This window comes from Anabrus simplex, chromosome 1 (assembly GCF_040414725.1).
Source record: "Anabrus simplex isolate iqAnaSimp1 chromosome 1, ASM4041472v1, whole genome shotgun sequence".
NCBI classification, from domain to species: domain Eukaryota; kingdom Metazoa; phylum Arthropoda; class Insecta; order Orthoptera; family Tettigoniidae; genus Anabrus; species Anabrus simplex.
In genome coordinates this window covers 1600666251-1600686268 of record NC_090265.1, presented here as the reverse complement: position 1 = coordinate 1600686268, position 20018 = coordinate 1600666251, and the positions used below count along the sequence as shown (strand labels likewise).

At 37.9% G+C, this 20018-nt stretch overlaps 1 protein-coding gene across 1 annotated transcript in view; it reads left to right on the top strand.

Moving 5' to 3' along the window:
- LOC136862955 (protein yellow) overlaps positions 1 to 20018 on the top strand; it is a 43311-nt gene that overhangs the window by 19841 nt on the left and 3452 nt on the right. The window contains exon 2 of the mRNA XM_067139253.2: positions 14272 to 15251. Coding sequence (XP_066995354.2) covers positions 14272 to 15251 — 980 coding nt within the window. The remainder of the gene's footprint in view (positions 1 to 14271; positions 15252 to 20018) is intronic.

Here is a 20018-nt window from a genome sequence, read left to right as displayed (position 1 = left end):
AGGAGTGGGAAGGAAGCGGCCGTGGCCTTAATTAAGGTACAGCCCCAGCATTTCTCTCGTATGAAAATAGGAAACCACGGAAAACCATCTTCAGGGCTGCCGACAGTGGGGTTCGAACCCACTATCTCCCGGATGCAAGCTCTCAGCTGGGCGTCCCTAACCGCAAGACGAACTCGCCCCGTGGGCCAGGAATAGAATGAATGAAGCCCCAATCTAACAGTGAGGATAAAAACTGTCCCAGCTGCCGAAATCTGTCGCACTCACTGGAGCAATGATTAATGCCTGACAGATGAAATGAAATGATACTGAAGAGTGTTGCTGGAGTGAAAGGTGAAAGAGAAAACCGGAGGAGGTACCCGAAGGAAAACCTCTCCTGCCTCCACTTTGTCCAGCACAAATCTCACATGGATTGACCGGGATTTGAACCTCGGAATCCAGCAGTGTGAGGCCGGCGCACTGCCGCCTGAGCTACGGGGGCTTTACCAGCTAATACTAATCACATTAAATAATATGTTCCAAAGAAAGCGGGGACGGTGGCAACTCCATATAATTGGTTACTGGCACGTCAAAGAATTCCTGTAGGACAAATTTCTGTCACCCTGGGGTTTTTTAACAGCCATAGCAACTGAATGGACATTCAACAAAAATGTATTTTATTAGTCCTTTTTTTAATTTTGGTTTCCTCGGAACACCTGTATGTGCTAGTGTTATCTTAGGCCACTCGCAGAATAATAATAATAATAATAATAATAATAATAATAATAATAATAATAATAATAATAATAATAATAATAATAATAATAATAATAATAATAATAATCTTCATTCTCTGCTGCTTTTCCCATAACCAGGTGGGGTTGCGAGTGCGATCTATGTAGCACATATGGACGTGATCTAGTTTTACGACTGGATACCCTTCCTGACACCGAACCTATGTGAAGGGATACACTCAACAATTACATATGTCTGCGGTGGTCGGGAATGTGTGTGTATGTGTGTGTGTTTGTGTGTATGTAATAACACAAACACAGGCACCCAATCCCCGATGTGGAGGAACTAATCCAGCGCAGGTAAAATCTGTATCCAGTCCGATAATCTGCCACAGGACCCTCTGAAGCGAAGGTCGCTACGCTAAACATTCGATCTAGAGGACGGAAAAGAAGAATACTGCCATTGTTGACCGTTTGACTGCTACCGGTTTTATGAGATGGACTGATTTTTAATTTTTAGAAAAATATTATTTAGCTGGGTAGATGATTTACTGAAGTGTGACTGTGCCATTTATACACCCTTAAATGCCAACCTTTGCCCACATCCGTCTCTAGTCGGATGCAGAGTGCAGAGTGCTCTTTGTAGCCTGGTACGGGACAAATCACGTGTGTTGCTTTCATATTTATGTATCAGTCTCATCCTTGGCTTTGACCATATGAAAGTGACTGAGGTATGAGTGATACAAGTAATACCATTCCTTCTACAGTCAGTCCCTGCGATCAATGGTGCGAATTTGTTGCTCATAGTGTCGGCTGGTGTAGCCTATTCATGTCTGTGGGCCTTGCAAACTGATATGCAACAGCATCACCTGGCTTGGTGAGGTGAGAAACGGGGAATTCATTCCTCATTTCCCTAGCACGTCTCTTTAGTGACACCTAGGCTTCCAATGACAGCTGATAGTAAATCTATAAAGGACCTAATCAACCACGTCAATGGCTTACGACGAGATTTGATACTGCAAACTTAAAGATAGAAGACGAACGCCCAACTAACTAGCCACCGCAGCCAGTCCATTCATTAGTATGTCATTAAATCTACTGACTTGAGTCTTTCACGCGTAAGTGTTCATCCTTAATGGTAGGGTTCGACCCCTCAATCTCCATGAATCGAATAACTAAAATAAAATGACGTATGGGTTTGTTTTTTAGTGCCGGGAGTGTCCGGTGACAAGTTCGGCTCGCCAGATGCAGGTCTATTAGTGTGACGCCCGTAGGCAACCAGAGTGTCGTGATGAGGATGAAATGATGATGAATACGACACATACACCCAGTTCCCTTGCCAGCCAATTAGGTTAAAATTCCTGACCCTATCTGGAATCGAACCCGAAACCCCTATGACCAAAGGCCAGCACGCTAACCATTAAGCCATGTAGCCGGACAACGAATAACTAACCAACTGAGATCTAAACCGATTCACACCGCATGATTACAGAACTTGCCTTTAACACTAAGACATGCCCATATAAATGCTAAAGTGACATTTGGGAAGAGTCCTCAAGAACCTTCTCACCCACATGAACGCATATGCAAGTGCTGTACTTGCAACATAACGGTATGTAATGTTATAGAATTGGAAGAAAGAAGTATAAATTGGTAATACTAAGAAATACTTTACCGAGTTCGATAGCTGCAGTCGCTTAAGTGCAGCCAGTATCCAGTATTCGGGAGATAGTGGGTTCGAGCCCCGCTGTCGGCAGCCCTGAAGATGGTTTTCCGTAGTTTTCCATTTTCACAACAGGCAAATGCTGGGGCTGTATCTTACTTAAGGCCACTGCCGCTTCCTTCCTTTCCTAGTCCTTTCCTGTCCCATCGTCGCTATAAGGCATAACTGTGTCGGTGCGACGTAAAGCCAATAGCAAGAAAAGAAATACTTCATCTTAAGGTTGAGCAAATACAAAAACTAATGACAGAGTGTGAACACACATTAGGATGAGTCAAGTCGAGCTCAGTTAATATATGTCGCCACGCAAGACAAGCGTTAGTAATAAGAAGCACGTACAGGAAAATGTGCTACTCAATTTAATCCACATTTGTACTTGAACGAGGTGTTTGAAGAATGTTATACCAAACTTCAACCGGGCATTCGTCAAGAGTTCAAATAAGACACTAAAGACAACCACCAACTAAACTAACCTCTAAACGAGTATGGTTGCCTAGATAATACAGTGTTAGTAGGCCTATAATTGAAGTGAGTGACTGAATTACAAAGTTACTTGAGTTGCGTAGTGATACAGATTCATTTTTTTACGGTATTCCTACCAGTCACTCGAAATGTCTCTCGAATACTCTAAAATGTTCCTAATTAAATGAAATATTATTATTATTATTATTATTATTATTATTATTATTATCATAATTTCACGTAAACTTCTGTTGTCCGCCTCTGTGGTATAGTGGTTACCGTGATTAGCTGCCACACCCGAAGACCCGGGTTCGATTCCCGGCTTTACAACGAAATTTGAAAAGTGGTACGGAGACTGGCACGGTGTCCGCTCAACCTCGGGAGGTCAACTGAGTAGAGGTGGGTTCGATTCCCACCTCAGCCATCCTTGAAGTGGTTTCCGTGGTTTTCCACTTCTCCTCCAGGCAAATGCCTCCTCCTTCCAATGTTCCCATTCCCCCACAAGGCCCCTGTTCAGCATAGCAGGTGAGGCTGCCTGGGCGAGGTACTGGTCATCCTCCCCAGATGTATTCCCCCCGCCCCGCCTCAAAGTCTCACGCACCAGGATACTGCCCTTGAGGCGTTAGAGGTGGAATCCTTCCCTCCGAGGGAGTCCGAGGGAGAAACCAACCCTGGAGGGTAAACTTATTCAGAAGGAGAAGAAGAAAAAACTGTTACTGTTACTGTAAAAAAGTATGAATAGATACTTAACTCACCAGGGATATATTTTTGCACACATGTGTTTAGCGGCTGTTATTCTTAAAGATTACTTAAAATGTGTTGGTCATGAGAACAAGACGATGATCAGTAATTTGATAAGCCATTTTTCTGATCTGATGTCGTTTTACACCATTTCATTGTTTGGTATCACACATGATAGAAAAATGTACTACTCCTTCTAAATTTGAATGCGGCAGCGTTAGCACAAACGTTGCAAGAGTCAAAATAATGCCAAAAATAGTTTTCCAAAAATGTTTAACCAATTTATTTGACAGGTTTGTTGAACACGCCAAGCCATGTGACATATAGTCGTTGAAGTGCCACTTAGTGACCTGAAGACATTAGTCATCACTAATTTGCATTTAAGACTGTCACCAACGTGGCCGAATCCTTATCAGTTGTTTAGCTAAACATTTCTTAAGTGATTTCAAAAACGTTGGTAACCTATTTAACATCTCTCATGATAATTTTTTTTCCAAATCTCTCATTCCCCTTCCTATAAGCGAGTATTTGCCCCAATTAGTCCTCTTGAATGCCGTTTTTATCTACATATTATGATATGTCATCGTCTTTAAAAATCCATCCAAGCTTATTCGTCTACTAATGTCATTCCACGCCACCACTCCGCTGATAGCTCGAAACATACGGCGTAGTCAAGTCCCTCGTCTCCTATTTCGAAGTCTTCCCATCCTAATATTTGCAACATTTTCAAAACACTACTCTTTTAACGTAAATCACCCAGAACAAATCGTGTTTCTTTCTTTTTAGATCGTTTTCAGTTCTCGAATCAAGTCATTCTGTTGGGGGGGTTCCATACACTCAAGCCATACCCTAATTGGGGTCTTACCGGATGACGAGACCTATAACCTTTACAAACTCATTAATGTGATTACACTATCCCAATCTCTCCTCTAGTTAACATGTAGGTACTTACAGTAAACCCCAGATCAACCAGATCTACCAAATCTACCAGATGGTGAAGTAAACCAGATCTCTCTTGGTATATCTTTGGCTGAGGTTGAATTAATTTTGCCGGGTAAACATGATTCATGTCTCCAGTGATATGTACATTGTACGGCATGGAGCATCGGCCGGAATGTTTCTCGCTCTTAAAATATTCGACAGTCCTAAATTAGATTATTTATTTATTTATTTATTTATGCCTGTCGAGTTTGAACCCGTGATTTTAGGATCCAAAGCCTGACACACTACCACTGATCCACGGATGGAGCTATTAAGATAAAATCATCGGCATATGCTGATAGGTACTACAATTCGTCAGCACTACAAACCAAATAAATCTGCCATAGCATAATAGAGCTGCAATCAGATGTTAGTTGTATCATCAGCCTCTTATATAAAATCGTTGTAGTATTATATAAGAAATGCAGTAAGAGAGAGTTTCGGAGTAGGAACATTTTTTTTATTGGACATATTCTCAGAAGTTGTTCAAAGATAATTATCCTTCTTTTGTGTGTAGAAAATTCCATCATTTTATATTTAAATACAGCCAGTTTTCTGATGACTCCAATGAGATCTATGCCTTTCAAATGGAAGTTTCAGAGCCAGAAAATACCAATTCCATACTTTTTCCATTAAAATTTCTCAAATTGCAAACATTTTAATTGAAATAATTTATATAATAATGCTTCTATTCTATAGAAACATAATACATGTGCTAAAATGACCTTTCAGTTGAAATTTTACACTCTGAAAGTTTTCCTCTCTCCCGTAAAATGTTACTTTCGGATTTGGTACTTTCAATCAGTCACCACTGATCTGCATTTAGGGTACTCGCGCAGGTGGCAGATTCCCTATTTTCTTTAACTGCAAAGAATTTGGAAATTTATTGAACATGTCCTTTGGTAAATGATTCCAATCCCTAACTCCTCTTCCTATAAACGAATATTTGCCACAATTTGTCCTCTTGAATCCCAACTTTATCTTCATATTGTGATCATTCCTACTTTTAAAAACACCTCTCATACCTATTCGTCTACTAATGTTATATCACGCCATCTCTCCATTGACATCTCGGAACATACCACTTAGGCCAGCAGTTCTTCTCCCTTCTCCCAAGTCTTCCCTGCCCGAACTTTGCAACATTTTCGAAACGCTACTCTTTTGTCGGAAATCACCCAGAACAAATCGAGCTGCTTTTCTTTGGATTTTTTCCAGTTCTCGAATCGAGTAACCCTGGTAAGAGTCCCATACACTGGAACTATACTCTAGGTGAGGTCTTACCAGAGACTTAAATGCCCTCTCCTTTACATCCTTACTACAACCCCTAAATACCCTCATAACCATCTGCAGAGATCTGTACACTTTATTTACAATACCGTTTAGGTGATTACCCCAATGAAGATCTTTCTTTATATTAACACCTAGGTACTTACAGTGATCCCCATGAGGATCCCTTTTTGGAAATAAGATCACATTTCTGCAAATCGATCTTCTTCCAAAAATGAATTACATCCATATATCTAACATGTTTACAATGTAAACGTTCCTTTTATTCCAGTATGTTCAGTAAATTTATTTTGATAAACCGGTTAGTAAGACGCTAAATACAGGTATTTTGCTATACATGCATACATCCTATACTTAACAGAGTCCACCCTGCATTCTAGTTATTTAATATGCATATTTATTCTTTTCTTTTTGGAAATATTGCTGGAGTATTTGTTGTATATTTATGGATGGGTTGCATATTCATTGCACGCACAATATCATGGGCTTCGATGTTTTAAAGAAGCACGAATTAATACTCATTAAATAGCTAATGAAAAGGGCCGAATACGAGCAGACAACATATGGCTCCATCTACCAGTTTATGGTCGGTGCTAAACTGATGCGCTACCACACGCAAGCGCACGAGGCAGATTGAGGCCTTGTTCCAGACAATAAGGCAATAAACAGATAGAAATCATCTGAGCACAGTACTGATTCACATTCTTATGTTTTATGGCGAAGCAATAATAAAACATATTTTGAAATCATGCCTCCATATTATGTTACATGGTTCCTTTATTGTTGAAATATTAACAACTCTTATTTTAAGAACAAAATGTTTGAAAAAAACCCTCATAGCCTGGGGCACGTGAAAGGGCTCTGTACTCGGACCAGAATCCAGTGATGACCATCGTTCAGTCAGGAGAAATCTGATTGACAAGACTACTAGGAATATTTTATCTAAATCTGTAAGTGCGCAACTCCCTGGAATTTACAGCTTTCAAGGCGGCATTCTACTAAAATATTGGCCCAAAAGCGGTCCAAAATTGAAAATAAGATTTTAGTTCAAGTAGGTACTTCAATTGACGCGATGTCATTCATTTCACGTGTGGCCATTTTTGAAAGTCTCGTAAATATTTAAATCACACTCGTGGTTTGGAAGTTCTCAGTGTTATAATATTACTAAGACACGATTCAAGTAGAATATTTAGGGACAGAAAAAGCCTTGAAAGTCAGAAGGTCATATGAGACACCTAACTTAGTAATCCTATTTCGGAATCAGGAATGCATATCACTACAAGGCTTTATTATTCGAAAATAAGTTTTCTTTGAATTTGAAAGTAACCCAGCGTGACCTAATTGCCTTCCAGTTTTGCACAAGTGTGCTCTCATAGAGCATTCATAATTTATGTTGTATCAACTTTCAGAAATATTGTGTGTAAAAGAGTGGACAAATCCTTTATTTATTTATTTATTTATTTATTTATTTATTTATTTATTTATTTATTTATTTATTTATTTATTTATTTATTTATTTATTTATTTATTTATTTATTTATTTATTTATTTGCAATACCTTACATAAATAAAAATGTTGTTAAAATATAAGAACCGAGCTAGTGGCCGTGCTGTTAGGGACGCGTAACTGTGAGCTTGCATTCGGGAGATGGTGGGTTTGAATCACACCGTCGGCAGCCCTGAAGATTTTCCATTTTCACGCCAGGCAAATGCTGGGGCTGTACCTTAATTAAAGCTAAGGACGCCACCTTCCCAATCTTAGCCCTTTCCGATTCTTGCGTAGCCAAAACCCTTCGATGTGTTAGTGCGATGTTAGTGCCAACTTGTGTAGGAGTCATAAGATCTAACGTCCCTTATTTTGTATAAAATTTGTGTTGTAAACGAAGGGATTTCATATATATATATATATATATATACTAGCAAAAAAAACTATTACTATTAAAATAACTAATAAAATAAAAAATAAACCAAACTAATTAAACTATTTTAAAACATGTTTAAACACGTACTGGTCTAGTATTTGCGGACAAAGTCGCCACGGTTATCTGTCCCTACTGTTAAGTGAGAGTTTCAAATTATGGTTGTTAGGAAATATTTTTGACGTTTGAGATGAATCGCTTATGCATTTAACCTACCTTTGTGAATCAGTGGTAGAGACCAAGACAAACTACAATACCTCAGACCTTAACCGACGTATCGAAACTACCTACAATGGTGGCAGTTGGAGTGATAGTATGTGTTTGTTTTGATTTGTGTAAGTCGTGTTGTTACCTAATATTTACGGAAATATGAATATTTTAATCGAAAATTATACCTATTTATCACATTTAAAGTGCTATAGAGACTCTTTCAGTGCCATAAAAATCTGTTTGTTCATAAAAAATGCGTAAATTTTCGAACAATTCCGGTGGTGATAAGGTTATTGTCCTCATATTCTTCTCATAAACCGTTTTCTTTATACAGTACTAGCAAGATACCCGTGCTTCGCTACGGTATTATACTGAAATTTATAATTGAATGTTGTTTTAGATATATAATCAGCCGAAATTCGCGATCTGAATCGTTTTCTGCGAGAATCCGCCAAAATTCGCGATCTGACTCGTTTTCTAATAGATTATGGCAAGTTTCCTCCCATTTTTCAATCTTTATTTCCAGCAATCGATTTCGTACTTCCCAGGCTAGGTCCAGGTATTCCACCCTGTCAGTTGGGTCCCTAAATCTTTGCCATCTTTTCTTATAAGCATTTTTAATATGGAACAAATCCTTCAGGAGATCCGGCGTGGTGTCGTCTTGGGTGCCTTGGCGGTACTGAACCCGCGGCCCGACTGCATTCTTAGTCATTACCCGTCCAGGACCCGTTTCCACCGCGGTCCGCACATTTGACGACGATCCAGAACATTATTATTATTATTATTATTATTATTATTATTATTATTATTATTATTATTATTATTATTATTATTATTATAGATGTTCTGGACCCCACAGCAAGATGCAAGACCGCTACTTGGCGGTAAATTACATCTGCTGCCATTGTTATTGTTGAGAATGTGACCAGCACCAATGTCGCGCGTAGGCAAGTGTGCGGGATTTCTGGCGATACGAATGACGTACTTCCGTGCATTATTGACCTTATTATAGAAGTGAACAATTGGACGGTCAATCTCATTCCTATCGTTTATTTCAAATGTGTTCAAATTTTTATTCATATGCCAGGAGAATCTACTGTAATATACGAACGTTCTCCGAAGGAAAAGTTGGCTGTTGAAAACGAACCCAGGGAAGATTAAAAAGATCGGTTTATGATCAGAATAAGTACATCGAAAATATACAGCCTGTTTCCAGTCATTCGACAGGGTCAGGAATGGAATGAATAAAGCCCCATCTAGCGGCGACAGTAGGAATTGTGCCGGCTGCCGAAGCACTCCTCTGGGGCAATGATCGATGAATGACAAATGAAATGAAATATTGGACAGTGTTGCTGGAATGAATGATGACAGGAAAAAGCGAAGTATCCCGAGAAAAACCTGTCCCGCCTCCGTTTTGTCCAGCACGAATGTCACATGGAGTGACCGGGATTTGAACCACGGAACCCAGCTGTGAGAGGCCGGCGCGCTGCCGCCTGAGCAACGGAGGCTCCTTATAAGTACATTATGAACAGCAAAATCAATTGGTCTCACCTCCTTTTACACCCCACCGCCGTTAAGTTTATTTACCCCCCCCCCCCAAAAAAAAAAGTTAAAAGAAGGAGTGTTTCTTTATGTTTAAAGGAGATTCCAAACCCCAATGTTCACGTCTATTACCTTGAGTTTTGAGATATAAGTATCCCCATAAAAATAATTCGCTTTTTTTACTTCCTTTCACACTTCTCCCCCCCCCCCCTTAAGTGAATTTTCCGGCAAAAAATACTTGTTTCTTTAATAGTAAAGGATCTTCTAAATAGCAATTATCACGACTCTAACTTCTTCAGTTTTTTATTTATGTGTCCTCATGAAAGGAATTCAACTCCTTTCCACTCCCGCCCCCCAAGATGGTTTCCCCCATAAAACGCGTATTTTTTGTTTTTAAAGGAGATCAAAATACCAATTTTCACGTCCGTAACAACTTTAGTTTTTATTAGATGTATATATTCTCATACAATTAAGTCAATTAATTTTAGAATTCTTTCCCCCCACCCCCTTTCATTGGATTTTCCGAGAATACGCGTTTCTTTATTTTTAAAGGAGATCCCATATACAAATTTTTAGTTCTGTAATATATTCAGTTTCTGAGATATATGTATCCTCATTAAAGGCATTCAACCCACTATTCACCCTTTTACACCCCTCCTATTGGGATTTACAGAAAACGAAAAAATACTTATTCCTTTACTTTTAAAGGAGATTCTAAATACCAATTTTTACATCTGTAAACTTTTAAAGTTTTAAGATATAGACACATTCATTTTAAAAATTCACCCCCCTTTTCACCCCCCATTATCCGGATTTTTCAAAAACGAAAATATACGTGTTTAATTATTTTTAAAGTGGATCCCCAATACCAATTTTGAGGTCTGTAATATCTTCAGGTTCTGAAGTAGCCTCGTTAAAGGCATTCAACCTCTTTTTCACACTTTTCCACCCTTCCTATCGGGATTTTCCGAAAACAAAAAAAACGTGTTTCTTTATTTTTAAAGGAGATTCTAAACACCATATTTTACATCTATAAACTTTAAACGTTTTGAGATATAGATACACTAATTTTAAAAATTCACCCCCCTTTTCACCCCCATTATTTGGATTTTCCAAAAACAAAAAAATGCGTGTTTCTTTATTTTTAAAAGAGATCAAAGGTACCAATTTTCAGGTCTGTAATATCTTCAGTTTCTGAGATATATGTATTCTCTTTAAAGGCATTCAACCCATTTTTCACCCCTTTTCACCCCTCCTCTTGGGATTTTCCGAAAACAAAAAATACGTGTTCCTTTATTTTTAATGAAGATTCTAAATACCAATTTTTACATCTCTAAACTTTAAAACTTTTGAGATATAGATGCACTCATTCTAAAAATTCACCCCCGTTTTCACCCTCGCATTAATTGGATTTTCCAAAAACAAAAAATATGTGTTTCTTAATTTTTGAAAGCGATCAAGAGTACCAATTTTAAGGTCTGTAATATCTTCAGTTTCAGAGATATATGTATTCTCTTTAAAGGCATTCAACACATTTTTCACCCCTTTTCACCCCTCCTATTGGAATTTTCCGAAAACAAAAAAATACGTGTTCCTTTATTTTTAATGAAGATTCTAAATACTAATTTTTACATCTCTAAACTTTAAAACTTTTGAGATATAGATGCACTCATTTTAAAAATTCACCCCCCTTTCACCCTCGCATTAATTGGATTTTCCAAAAACAAAAAAATATGTGTTTCTTTATTTTTCACAGCGATCAAAAGTACCAATTTTGAGGTCTGTAATATCTTCAGTTTCTGAGATATAAGTAGCGTATCCATATTAAAGGCATTCAACCCCTTTTTCACCCTTTTTCACCCCTCCTATTGGGATTGTCTGAAAACAAAAAAATACGTGTTTCCTTATTTTTAAAGAAGATTCTAAATACCAATTTTCACATCTGTAAACTTTTAAAGTTTTGAGATATAGACACAATCATTTTAAAATTTCACCCCCCTTTTCACCCCCTTAGCGACGGAATATCCAAAAATCCTCTCTTAGCGAGCACCTACATCTTAATATGAATCTATGCCCAAAATTTCATTTCTTTATGTCCAGTAGTTTTGGCTCGGCGATGATGAATCAGTCAGTCAGTCAGTCAGTCAGTCAGGACAAGCTACTTTATATATATAGATGTCGTTGAAATATAATAATTGTACTGAAAACAGAAATAATGCAAACCACACAGTTTAGTTTCAAAACAGTAAACGAAAGAAGTTTGTACATGGAATTTTGAAAATGGACGAAATTGTTGTTAAAAACACCTTTTCCGTAAATATTTTTCCTGCTTGGGCTAAATCAAATTTGCTTAATTAAAACTATATTAGTCAACTCCTAAAATTTAGTATAATTGGAATAATATTCCAGAAAAAATAAGAGAAGACATATGTGGCAAGCAAATAGGACCATTCGATTCAGGTATTCATTCCAGTTTCTTGTAATAGGCTTGATTATTTCATTTTTTCTACCTGACCTCCTTCCGAGCACTAGGAGGTATGGTACTAGACACAGGTAATGATGACAAACTAGGAAGTATGACTGGCTTGAAGTTGAGGTACTTAGTGCCAACTTGTGCAGGAGTCATAAGAGCTAACGTCCCTAATTTCGAATAAAGTTTATGATGGAAACGAAGCGTTGTCATCCATAATCTGAAACGAAGGTACACAGAATACCATAGTCATGATAACGAATGTTTAGAGTTTCTGGAGTTAGAAAGGTGCAAATAGGCAGACAGTAGGGAATCTTAACTTTTAGGTACGTTGAACGTTTAATTTCTGCAGCAAATGTGTAACAGTAACTTGGTCTAATAAGTAAGCACTTCGTGTCTCGGGATTTGAAGTAGCTAACTATTCCGACATTTGCCTGGAGCATAGTCAGCGGAAATCACAATGATAGTGAATTGAACTATCCAACTTTATCTCCCTAACCTTCCCTCGGCTTCAGATTTATAATGCAAGTCATTTCATACTCGTGTTTGCCACGTGTATTCTGTCATTCTGGTCATATAGTACAATATCAGTTTGACCCTTTTTCTTGACAATAATGATCACCGATCTGCATTAGAGCTGCAACCCGTATGGAATATTCCATATTAATTATTGACCAAGTTTGTTCTTAAATGATTTCAAATCGCTTGGAAATCTACCAAACATTTCTATTGGTAAATTATACCAATCCCTAATTATTCTTTCTATAAACGAATATTTTCCCCAATTTGTCTTCTTGAATTCCATTTTTATCTTCATAGTGTGATATCTTCTACTTTGAAAAACTCCACTTAAGCTTATTCCTCAATGAATATTATTCCATGTCATCTCTCCACTGACATCTCGGAACGTACCGCTTAGTTCAGCAGCCCGACTCATTTTTTCCAAGTCTTCCCACCCCAAAATTTGCAACATTTTCGTAACATTACTCCTTTGTTGAATATCTCCCAGAATAAACCATGCTGTTTTATTTCGGATATTGTCCAGTTCTTGAAAAAGGTAATCCTGGTTAGGGCCTTGCCAGTAACTTAAAATGTCCTCTCCTTTACGCTCTCACTTCAACTCATATATACCTTCACAACCATATCAAGCGACCTTTATTTAGAACCCCACTAGTGTGAATAATGAAGATCTTTCCTTATAATTAGCACCTATGTAATTACAGTCAGAGTTCACCTGGAAGGTCGTCGGTTCGATTCTCCGTCAGGAAGTCTAGATATTTAAGAAGTGAGATTCCCGCTGCATATGGTCCTAAGGTTCACTCAGCCTACAACAAATATAAGCACCGGGTTAATTGTTAGGGGCAGAGACGGCCGGATATACGGCTAAACACTCCATCCCTCTTAATATTGAGGTTATGAACAGTAGAAACCTCCAAGGTCCTTCGTGGCCTGCATATTCCACTCTGAAATGTATCATTATGTAATACTGAACTGCATTGCACTGTTTTTCTACGGGACCCCAAGGTCCCGGGCTCGATTCCTGGACAGGCCAGATCTTTTACCTGGATCTGAGGGCTGGTTATAGGCCCACTCAGCTTGCGTCAGAACACTTGAGAAGCTATCTGACGGTGAGATAGCGTCCCTGGTCTAGAAATAAAAGAATAGGCCTAAGAGCTGGGGGGGGGCGTCCGTTGTGCTGAACCTCAACTCGTAAGTTGTAGGTCTTCGGGCTGAGCAGCGGTCACTTGGTAATCCAAAGCCCATAAGGACTGTAGTGCCATGGGGTGTGGTACAGTTTATATTGTATTGTATGCCCTAACGGCGTATTATGTGCGTAAATGGGGTTTCATAGCTCCATGTATATAATCCTGAAATGAACTGTCAATCAAACCAACAATTTCAGTCAGCTTTGTGGTGTCATTTACCCATAGCTTGAATCTCCCCTTTGTTAAGAATTTTTGAAGTGAACAATGCGTGCATGTTTTCAGCCCTTTATAAATTATGCTAATAATAACACTGCTATTTGCTTTACGTCCCACTAACTACTTTTACGGTTTTCGGAGTCAAGTGATACTAAAAATGACCACTCGTCGAAAATAAATTAACAATGAACACTGATCATTTCAGCTTCCTCCCACACCGTGAGACCAAGGCATTGATACTATCACCTATCTGTACGTATCTATCATTGATATGAACTAACTCTTCTTGTTAATTTTGGTGTTTCAGGAATTCCGTCATCACTGAACTACATCTCGCTGACAGCGAGTCACAGCGAGTCTCCCAGACTGACGCCCTACCCAGACTGGAACACGAACCGCGAGGAGAACTGTCAAGGAATCACCACAACGTATCGTATGAAGGCCGACGCTTGCAACCGCCTTTGGGTACTCAATACTGGCACAGTCGGTATAGGAAATACCACCGAGCAAGTTTGTCCCTACTCCATCCTGGTCTTCGATCTTACCACGGACAAGCTGATCCGCCGCTACCAGCTTCGACCTGAGGACACCAATAGTAATACCTTCATCGCCAACATCAACGTGGACATCGGCAATTCCTGCGAGGACACATTCGCTTACGCATCCGATGAGCTTGGCTATGGTCTCATTGTCTACAGCTGGGAGCTGAACACATCTTGGAGGGTAGAGCACCCTTACTTCTTTCCCGACCCTCTAAAAGGAGATTATAACATTGCAGGTCTGAACTTCCAATGGGGATCTGAGGGAATATTTGGTCTTTCGTTATCTCCCATTCAGTCTGATGGATACCGGACTCTATTCTTCCACCCTCTTTCAAGTAATCGAGAGTTTGCGGTGTCCACAAAGATCCTTCGCAATCGAGAATTGGCCCTGGACAGTTACCACGAGTTCACCGTCCTTCCCGAGCGAGGCCCCAACACTCATGTAACAGCATCCTTCATGGATGATGATGGCATCATGTATTACAATCTGATTGATCAGAATGCTATAGGGTGTTGGAACTCCAAGTATCCTTATCTTCCGCAATTCCAGGGACTTATTGACAAGGATGACGTCGGGTTGGTTTTCCCTAGCGATGTCAAAGTTGACGTCAATCGTAACTTGTGGGTAATGTCAGACAGAATGCCAGTGTTTTTAGAAGCCGAACTTGACTTCAATGACATCAATTTCAGAATATATGTCGCTCGAGTAGATGACGCTTTGAGAGGCACAGTATGTGAAGATCCGGTTCGCAAAGAACCACAAAGGATTGTTTACGAATCAACTAACAGACGTCCCTGGTGGGAACTCTATTACAAAAAATAATTATGCTATCTTCCAATAAATCATAAACATCATTTTACACAATCTTCAAAAATATAAATTTTAAATCCTTAATTAATGAGTTGCATGTTTATTTTATATGTATACAAGTCCATTCTGTTACATCATTATCATCTTGTAAGCGTAAACTTTTCATATCATTTTATCACATAATCGAATATGCAATTACAGATATGACAAGTCAGTTATATTCATTCACTTCGTTCTCAACATTTCCACAAAGGATTGTTTACGAATCAACTAACGGACGTCCTTGGTGGGAACTCTATCACCAAAAATAAGTGTGCTTCGAATAAATCATAAATATCAATTTACACAATCTTCAAAAATAGAAATTTTAAATCCTTTATTATTGAGGTGCATGTTTATTTTAGATGTATACAAGTCCATTCTGTTATATCATTATCATCTTGTAAGCGTAAATATTTCGTATCATTTTATCACAAAATCGAATATTCAATTGCAGATATGACAAGTCAGTTATATTCATTCATTCCATTCGCAACATTTCACAGAAATAATCAAAATAAATATATGTTAACAGAATCGGCTAAACCTTCTCAATCTGTTAGTGCGGGCAGTTACTTAGCTTTCCTCTAACGTCCTTTTCAACTTTCAAGTAAGGAATAAATAATTTATCAATTTCAATTAAAGTTTACTCAGAAGTTCTGAGTACAGAATATTTATTTCACCACAATTGACTTAGTCAAACACACAGTTCATTTCCGTTTGGTTTCGTCACACTACGTAGGCCATATTAGGATTAACAAAAAGTAGACAATATTTCTCAGATTTTCATTGGAAACAGACTCCATTGAAAGCCAAAGTAGTTTGTATTACATAATGTAGTTCCTGGTTCAGTGTTACTACTTTCACAAAACCCGTGTTCATACAAAACATTGCTTTACATATAGTAATTCTGAACAATAAATTCACTTCCATGACAGTAAAACAGTGTACAGAAAGTTATAATAATTATTGTAACGAATTATGATGACATTTTTGCTGATTTTGGTAGAATATGAGTTACCTGTCCATTCGTTATAAATATTATAACTACATCAAAATAATGATTATTAAAGAAGAAATGTTGAATAATCTGGTCCATTTTTGAAGCTTTCTATTGTGAGTGTGGAGGAATGTTTATGGTATGGTATAAAAGTACAGAATCGGATAATATTCAGAATCATCTTTCTACGAAGGAAAATATCCTTGCACATTGATTTGATAACAGGAAGGGCTTCCGGACGTAAAACTTCGCTAAATCCATACAAGCAGGACCGAACCCAATAAATTAAAAAATAATTAAAATTTCGACGACAGAAGGGCTGGTGTGTGGTTAAAAGGGTACTTGCAGCTCCCATACATTGGGGGTGTGCTTGAAAAGAATTGCACCACCTCGGGATGAGGACACGAGTTTACTTAACAATATTTAGCAGCTACGTTATACCAGGAATAACATCATAATTCACAGGTTATAATGGACTGGAATGCGTGCTAAATTGTTCTCCAACAAGTTAGACAATATTCTTTCTGAAGCTATCAGCTGTAAATGAGTACAGTTGTCTCGGAGTACGCGGCAGATAACAAGCCGTAACAAGTGAAAGGTTTCACTGGTCTTTATAGCAACTAATTTGCTCAGACTTGTTACGAATTGTGTAAGTAAAATTAGACTTCGTGATGATATTATATTACTGTGATCTTCCTCTCAAGGTCTTTCTATAACTGCCCCTACTTGGGAACTGACCTAATCAGCCTCCTAAACAGTTCACTTGAACAATATTTCATTTATGTCTTGTATTGGTGTAAGCGGAGTTTGAGTTAAAACACAAAATTAAAATTGTCAGCAATCAGGCAGATTTTCTCTTTCAGATTTTAATGGAAAAAGAAAATCCAATACATGGTATTTCAGGTCAGAGCGTAATAATGGTGTCTAAAAATCGCCAACGAATTTTTTAGCACAGAGTCCGCTATGGTCTGCTTCATGGTGTCCGAGAACTTTTTATTCTTAAGAAGTTCAGCGTCTCCTTTAGAATTGTCCCTCTAGGGCAGATAATAAGCCCAGTGATTTACCACGTTTTTAATATCATACTTCATTCAGAAATCCTTAATGCATGGCCTTTTTCCCTACCTCACACACTAATCGAGGTTGCCATTAATTTTCCTCGAATCTTACGGTGGGACCAGTCACCATACCCGTACCTTTTACCCGATCAATTTCAACTATATCAGCTCGACTTGTGAATCCATTTGTGGAAAGACATGAAAGAATAAACTGAAAATACTCTCGCCCTTGAAACTCAAACCCAGGTCCTCCACTGTACTCATATATATGTTGACCGATTCTACTGCATATCTTGGAATTATTTATCGTATGGCAGAAATACCTGGTATGATAAATGATTCACAATACAAACTATTCCATGAAATCTCGACTAATAATTGGAAGTAAGAACGTAGCTATGTATAAAAGTAGGTGTAAAAGGCGAATAGACATCATAGTAACCATAGAAACTTAAAACTTGGCATCAGAAAATATCAAGATCACGAGAAAAATCGAAAATTTTCATAACTCCCAAGGAGATCGAGCAGGGAGGTGAAGGATGGAGGTAAAAATTGGCTCAGAAATATAACAAAATAAGTAAGCAAATGGAAGCAGTTTTCACTCAGTCGGCAACTTAATAAGATGCACTGAGTCCAAGTGCTTAGAAACAAAACACTCTTCTTTGTGTTATTACTTTACGTCGCAACGACTTAGACAGGTCTTACGGCAACGATGGGATAGGAATGGGAAGAAAGGGACCGTGGTCTTTAACTACTGTTCAGTCCTCAGCTTTTTCCTGGTGTTAAAATGGTAAACAACGGAAAACCATCTTCAAACATGCTGTCAGTGTGAATCGAACCCATCATCTCTCGAACACAAGCTCACAGCTATGTGACCGATTCGGAATATCAACTCACTCCATAACAAAACACGTATATTGACACTTAAAGTAATACAAACGATAAACCTGAAGGAAAGAGGCAATGTGTATACATAACTGAATGTACAGTGCTTTGGCCGTTTAATTTGAAAAACTGTATGAACCTATTTATTACGTTGAGCGATCAATTCCATGCAATAAACTTTAGTTCGTTGTACGTTTCTCAAAAAACTCACTACTCATTTGAACGTGTAGCGAAATGCATGGGTAACATTAGTAATGTCCACATTGCCGATTCACACTCACAGTTCGCAGAAAGCGTTTCATTCAGTTTAAACAAGGTGGCCACGTAGTCATTTTGTTATATAGAACCTTGGGAAGAAGAGGGCCACAAGTGCAAAAAATGATACTTCCGAGACAATTGCAATATAGGAATGTAAACAAATATTAAAATATATAAAAATGTATATAGTGCATAAAAATGTATTAAAACTGAATTTACTAGGCCTTTTAAAATCCTACATTGCAATTATCTCAAAGGTATAGCTTTCTTTTTTCCTTTTTTTTTTCTTCCCAATGTTCGATATGTGAACTCTATTGAGACGTTTCTACACATACCCAGTCTGTTCATTACCAGGAAGTACGAAATCTTTAAGCTTCTAGGAAAAAGTCGCAATCCCGACTTTGGCCATGTTTACCGATATTCAAATTATTATTGTTCTAGTGATTCAACTAACAAAACAGGAGATCGTCGATTTTATTATTATTAGTAGTATTATTATTATTCCCATTTATTGGGGACGGTACTTGATATGGATATGACGCAGTTTTACGGTCGGAAGCCCTTCCTATCACTAGCCCTGTGTAGAGGGATGTATTCAATATTGCACGATTCTGTGGTGGTTGGTAGTGTGGTGTTTATATGAAAAGAATCATATTAATAAGAACACAGACACCCAATTTCTGAGCTATAGGAATTAACCATACGCAGTTAAAATCTCTGGACCGGCCATGAATCGAACTCAGGGCTCTCTGAACCGAAGGCTAGTACGTTGATGATTCAAACCAGGAGCCGTATTCGGGATGCAGCTTCCGTAAATTGTCGGAGTGCTTGAAAAGAACTGCACCACCTCCGGATGAGGACATGATATTACATTATTTTACAATATTTAGCAGCTATGTTATATTAAGAATAATATCATTGTTCACAGGTGATAACGGACCGGAATGTGTGCTAAAAGATTCTTCAACAAGTTACACAGTTTTTTTTTTCTGGCCTAGTATAATGACAATGAACATAACATCCCCCTCATGTAATGATTATTTCTCTGCTTTGTATCATTTCTAACAAGAAAAGCATTTATTTTATATTCATCGTTAGTTGTTTGATTGTTTACGTTATTTTATGTTAGAACTCTGTATTAAAGATAAACTTGCAGGTATAATTTACTCATTAGTTATTCTGTTAAATCAGTACCCTACCTTGAAGATAATATTACAGGTGCTCTTAATTCATTAATTCAATTTCATGAAAATGAAACCATTATGTTTTTCACAGTAGTTCCATTGTGATTATAAAAAATACCTCAATAATTATGTATGTATAATTATGTATCATTATGCATCATAAAGATGTGTTTTCATATACTTATTACTTTGAGATGAATTATTAATGTTATGTTGTATGGCGTTAAATATTTTATATTTATGTAATGTTCTGTTATTTCAAAACAATATGCTAATATTA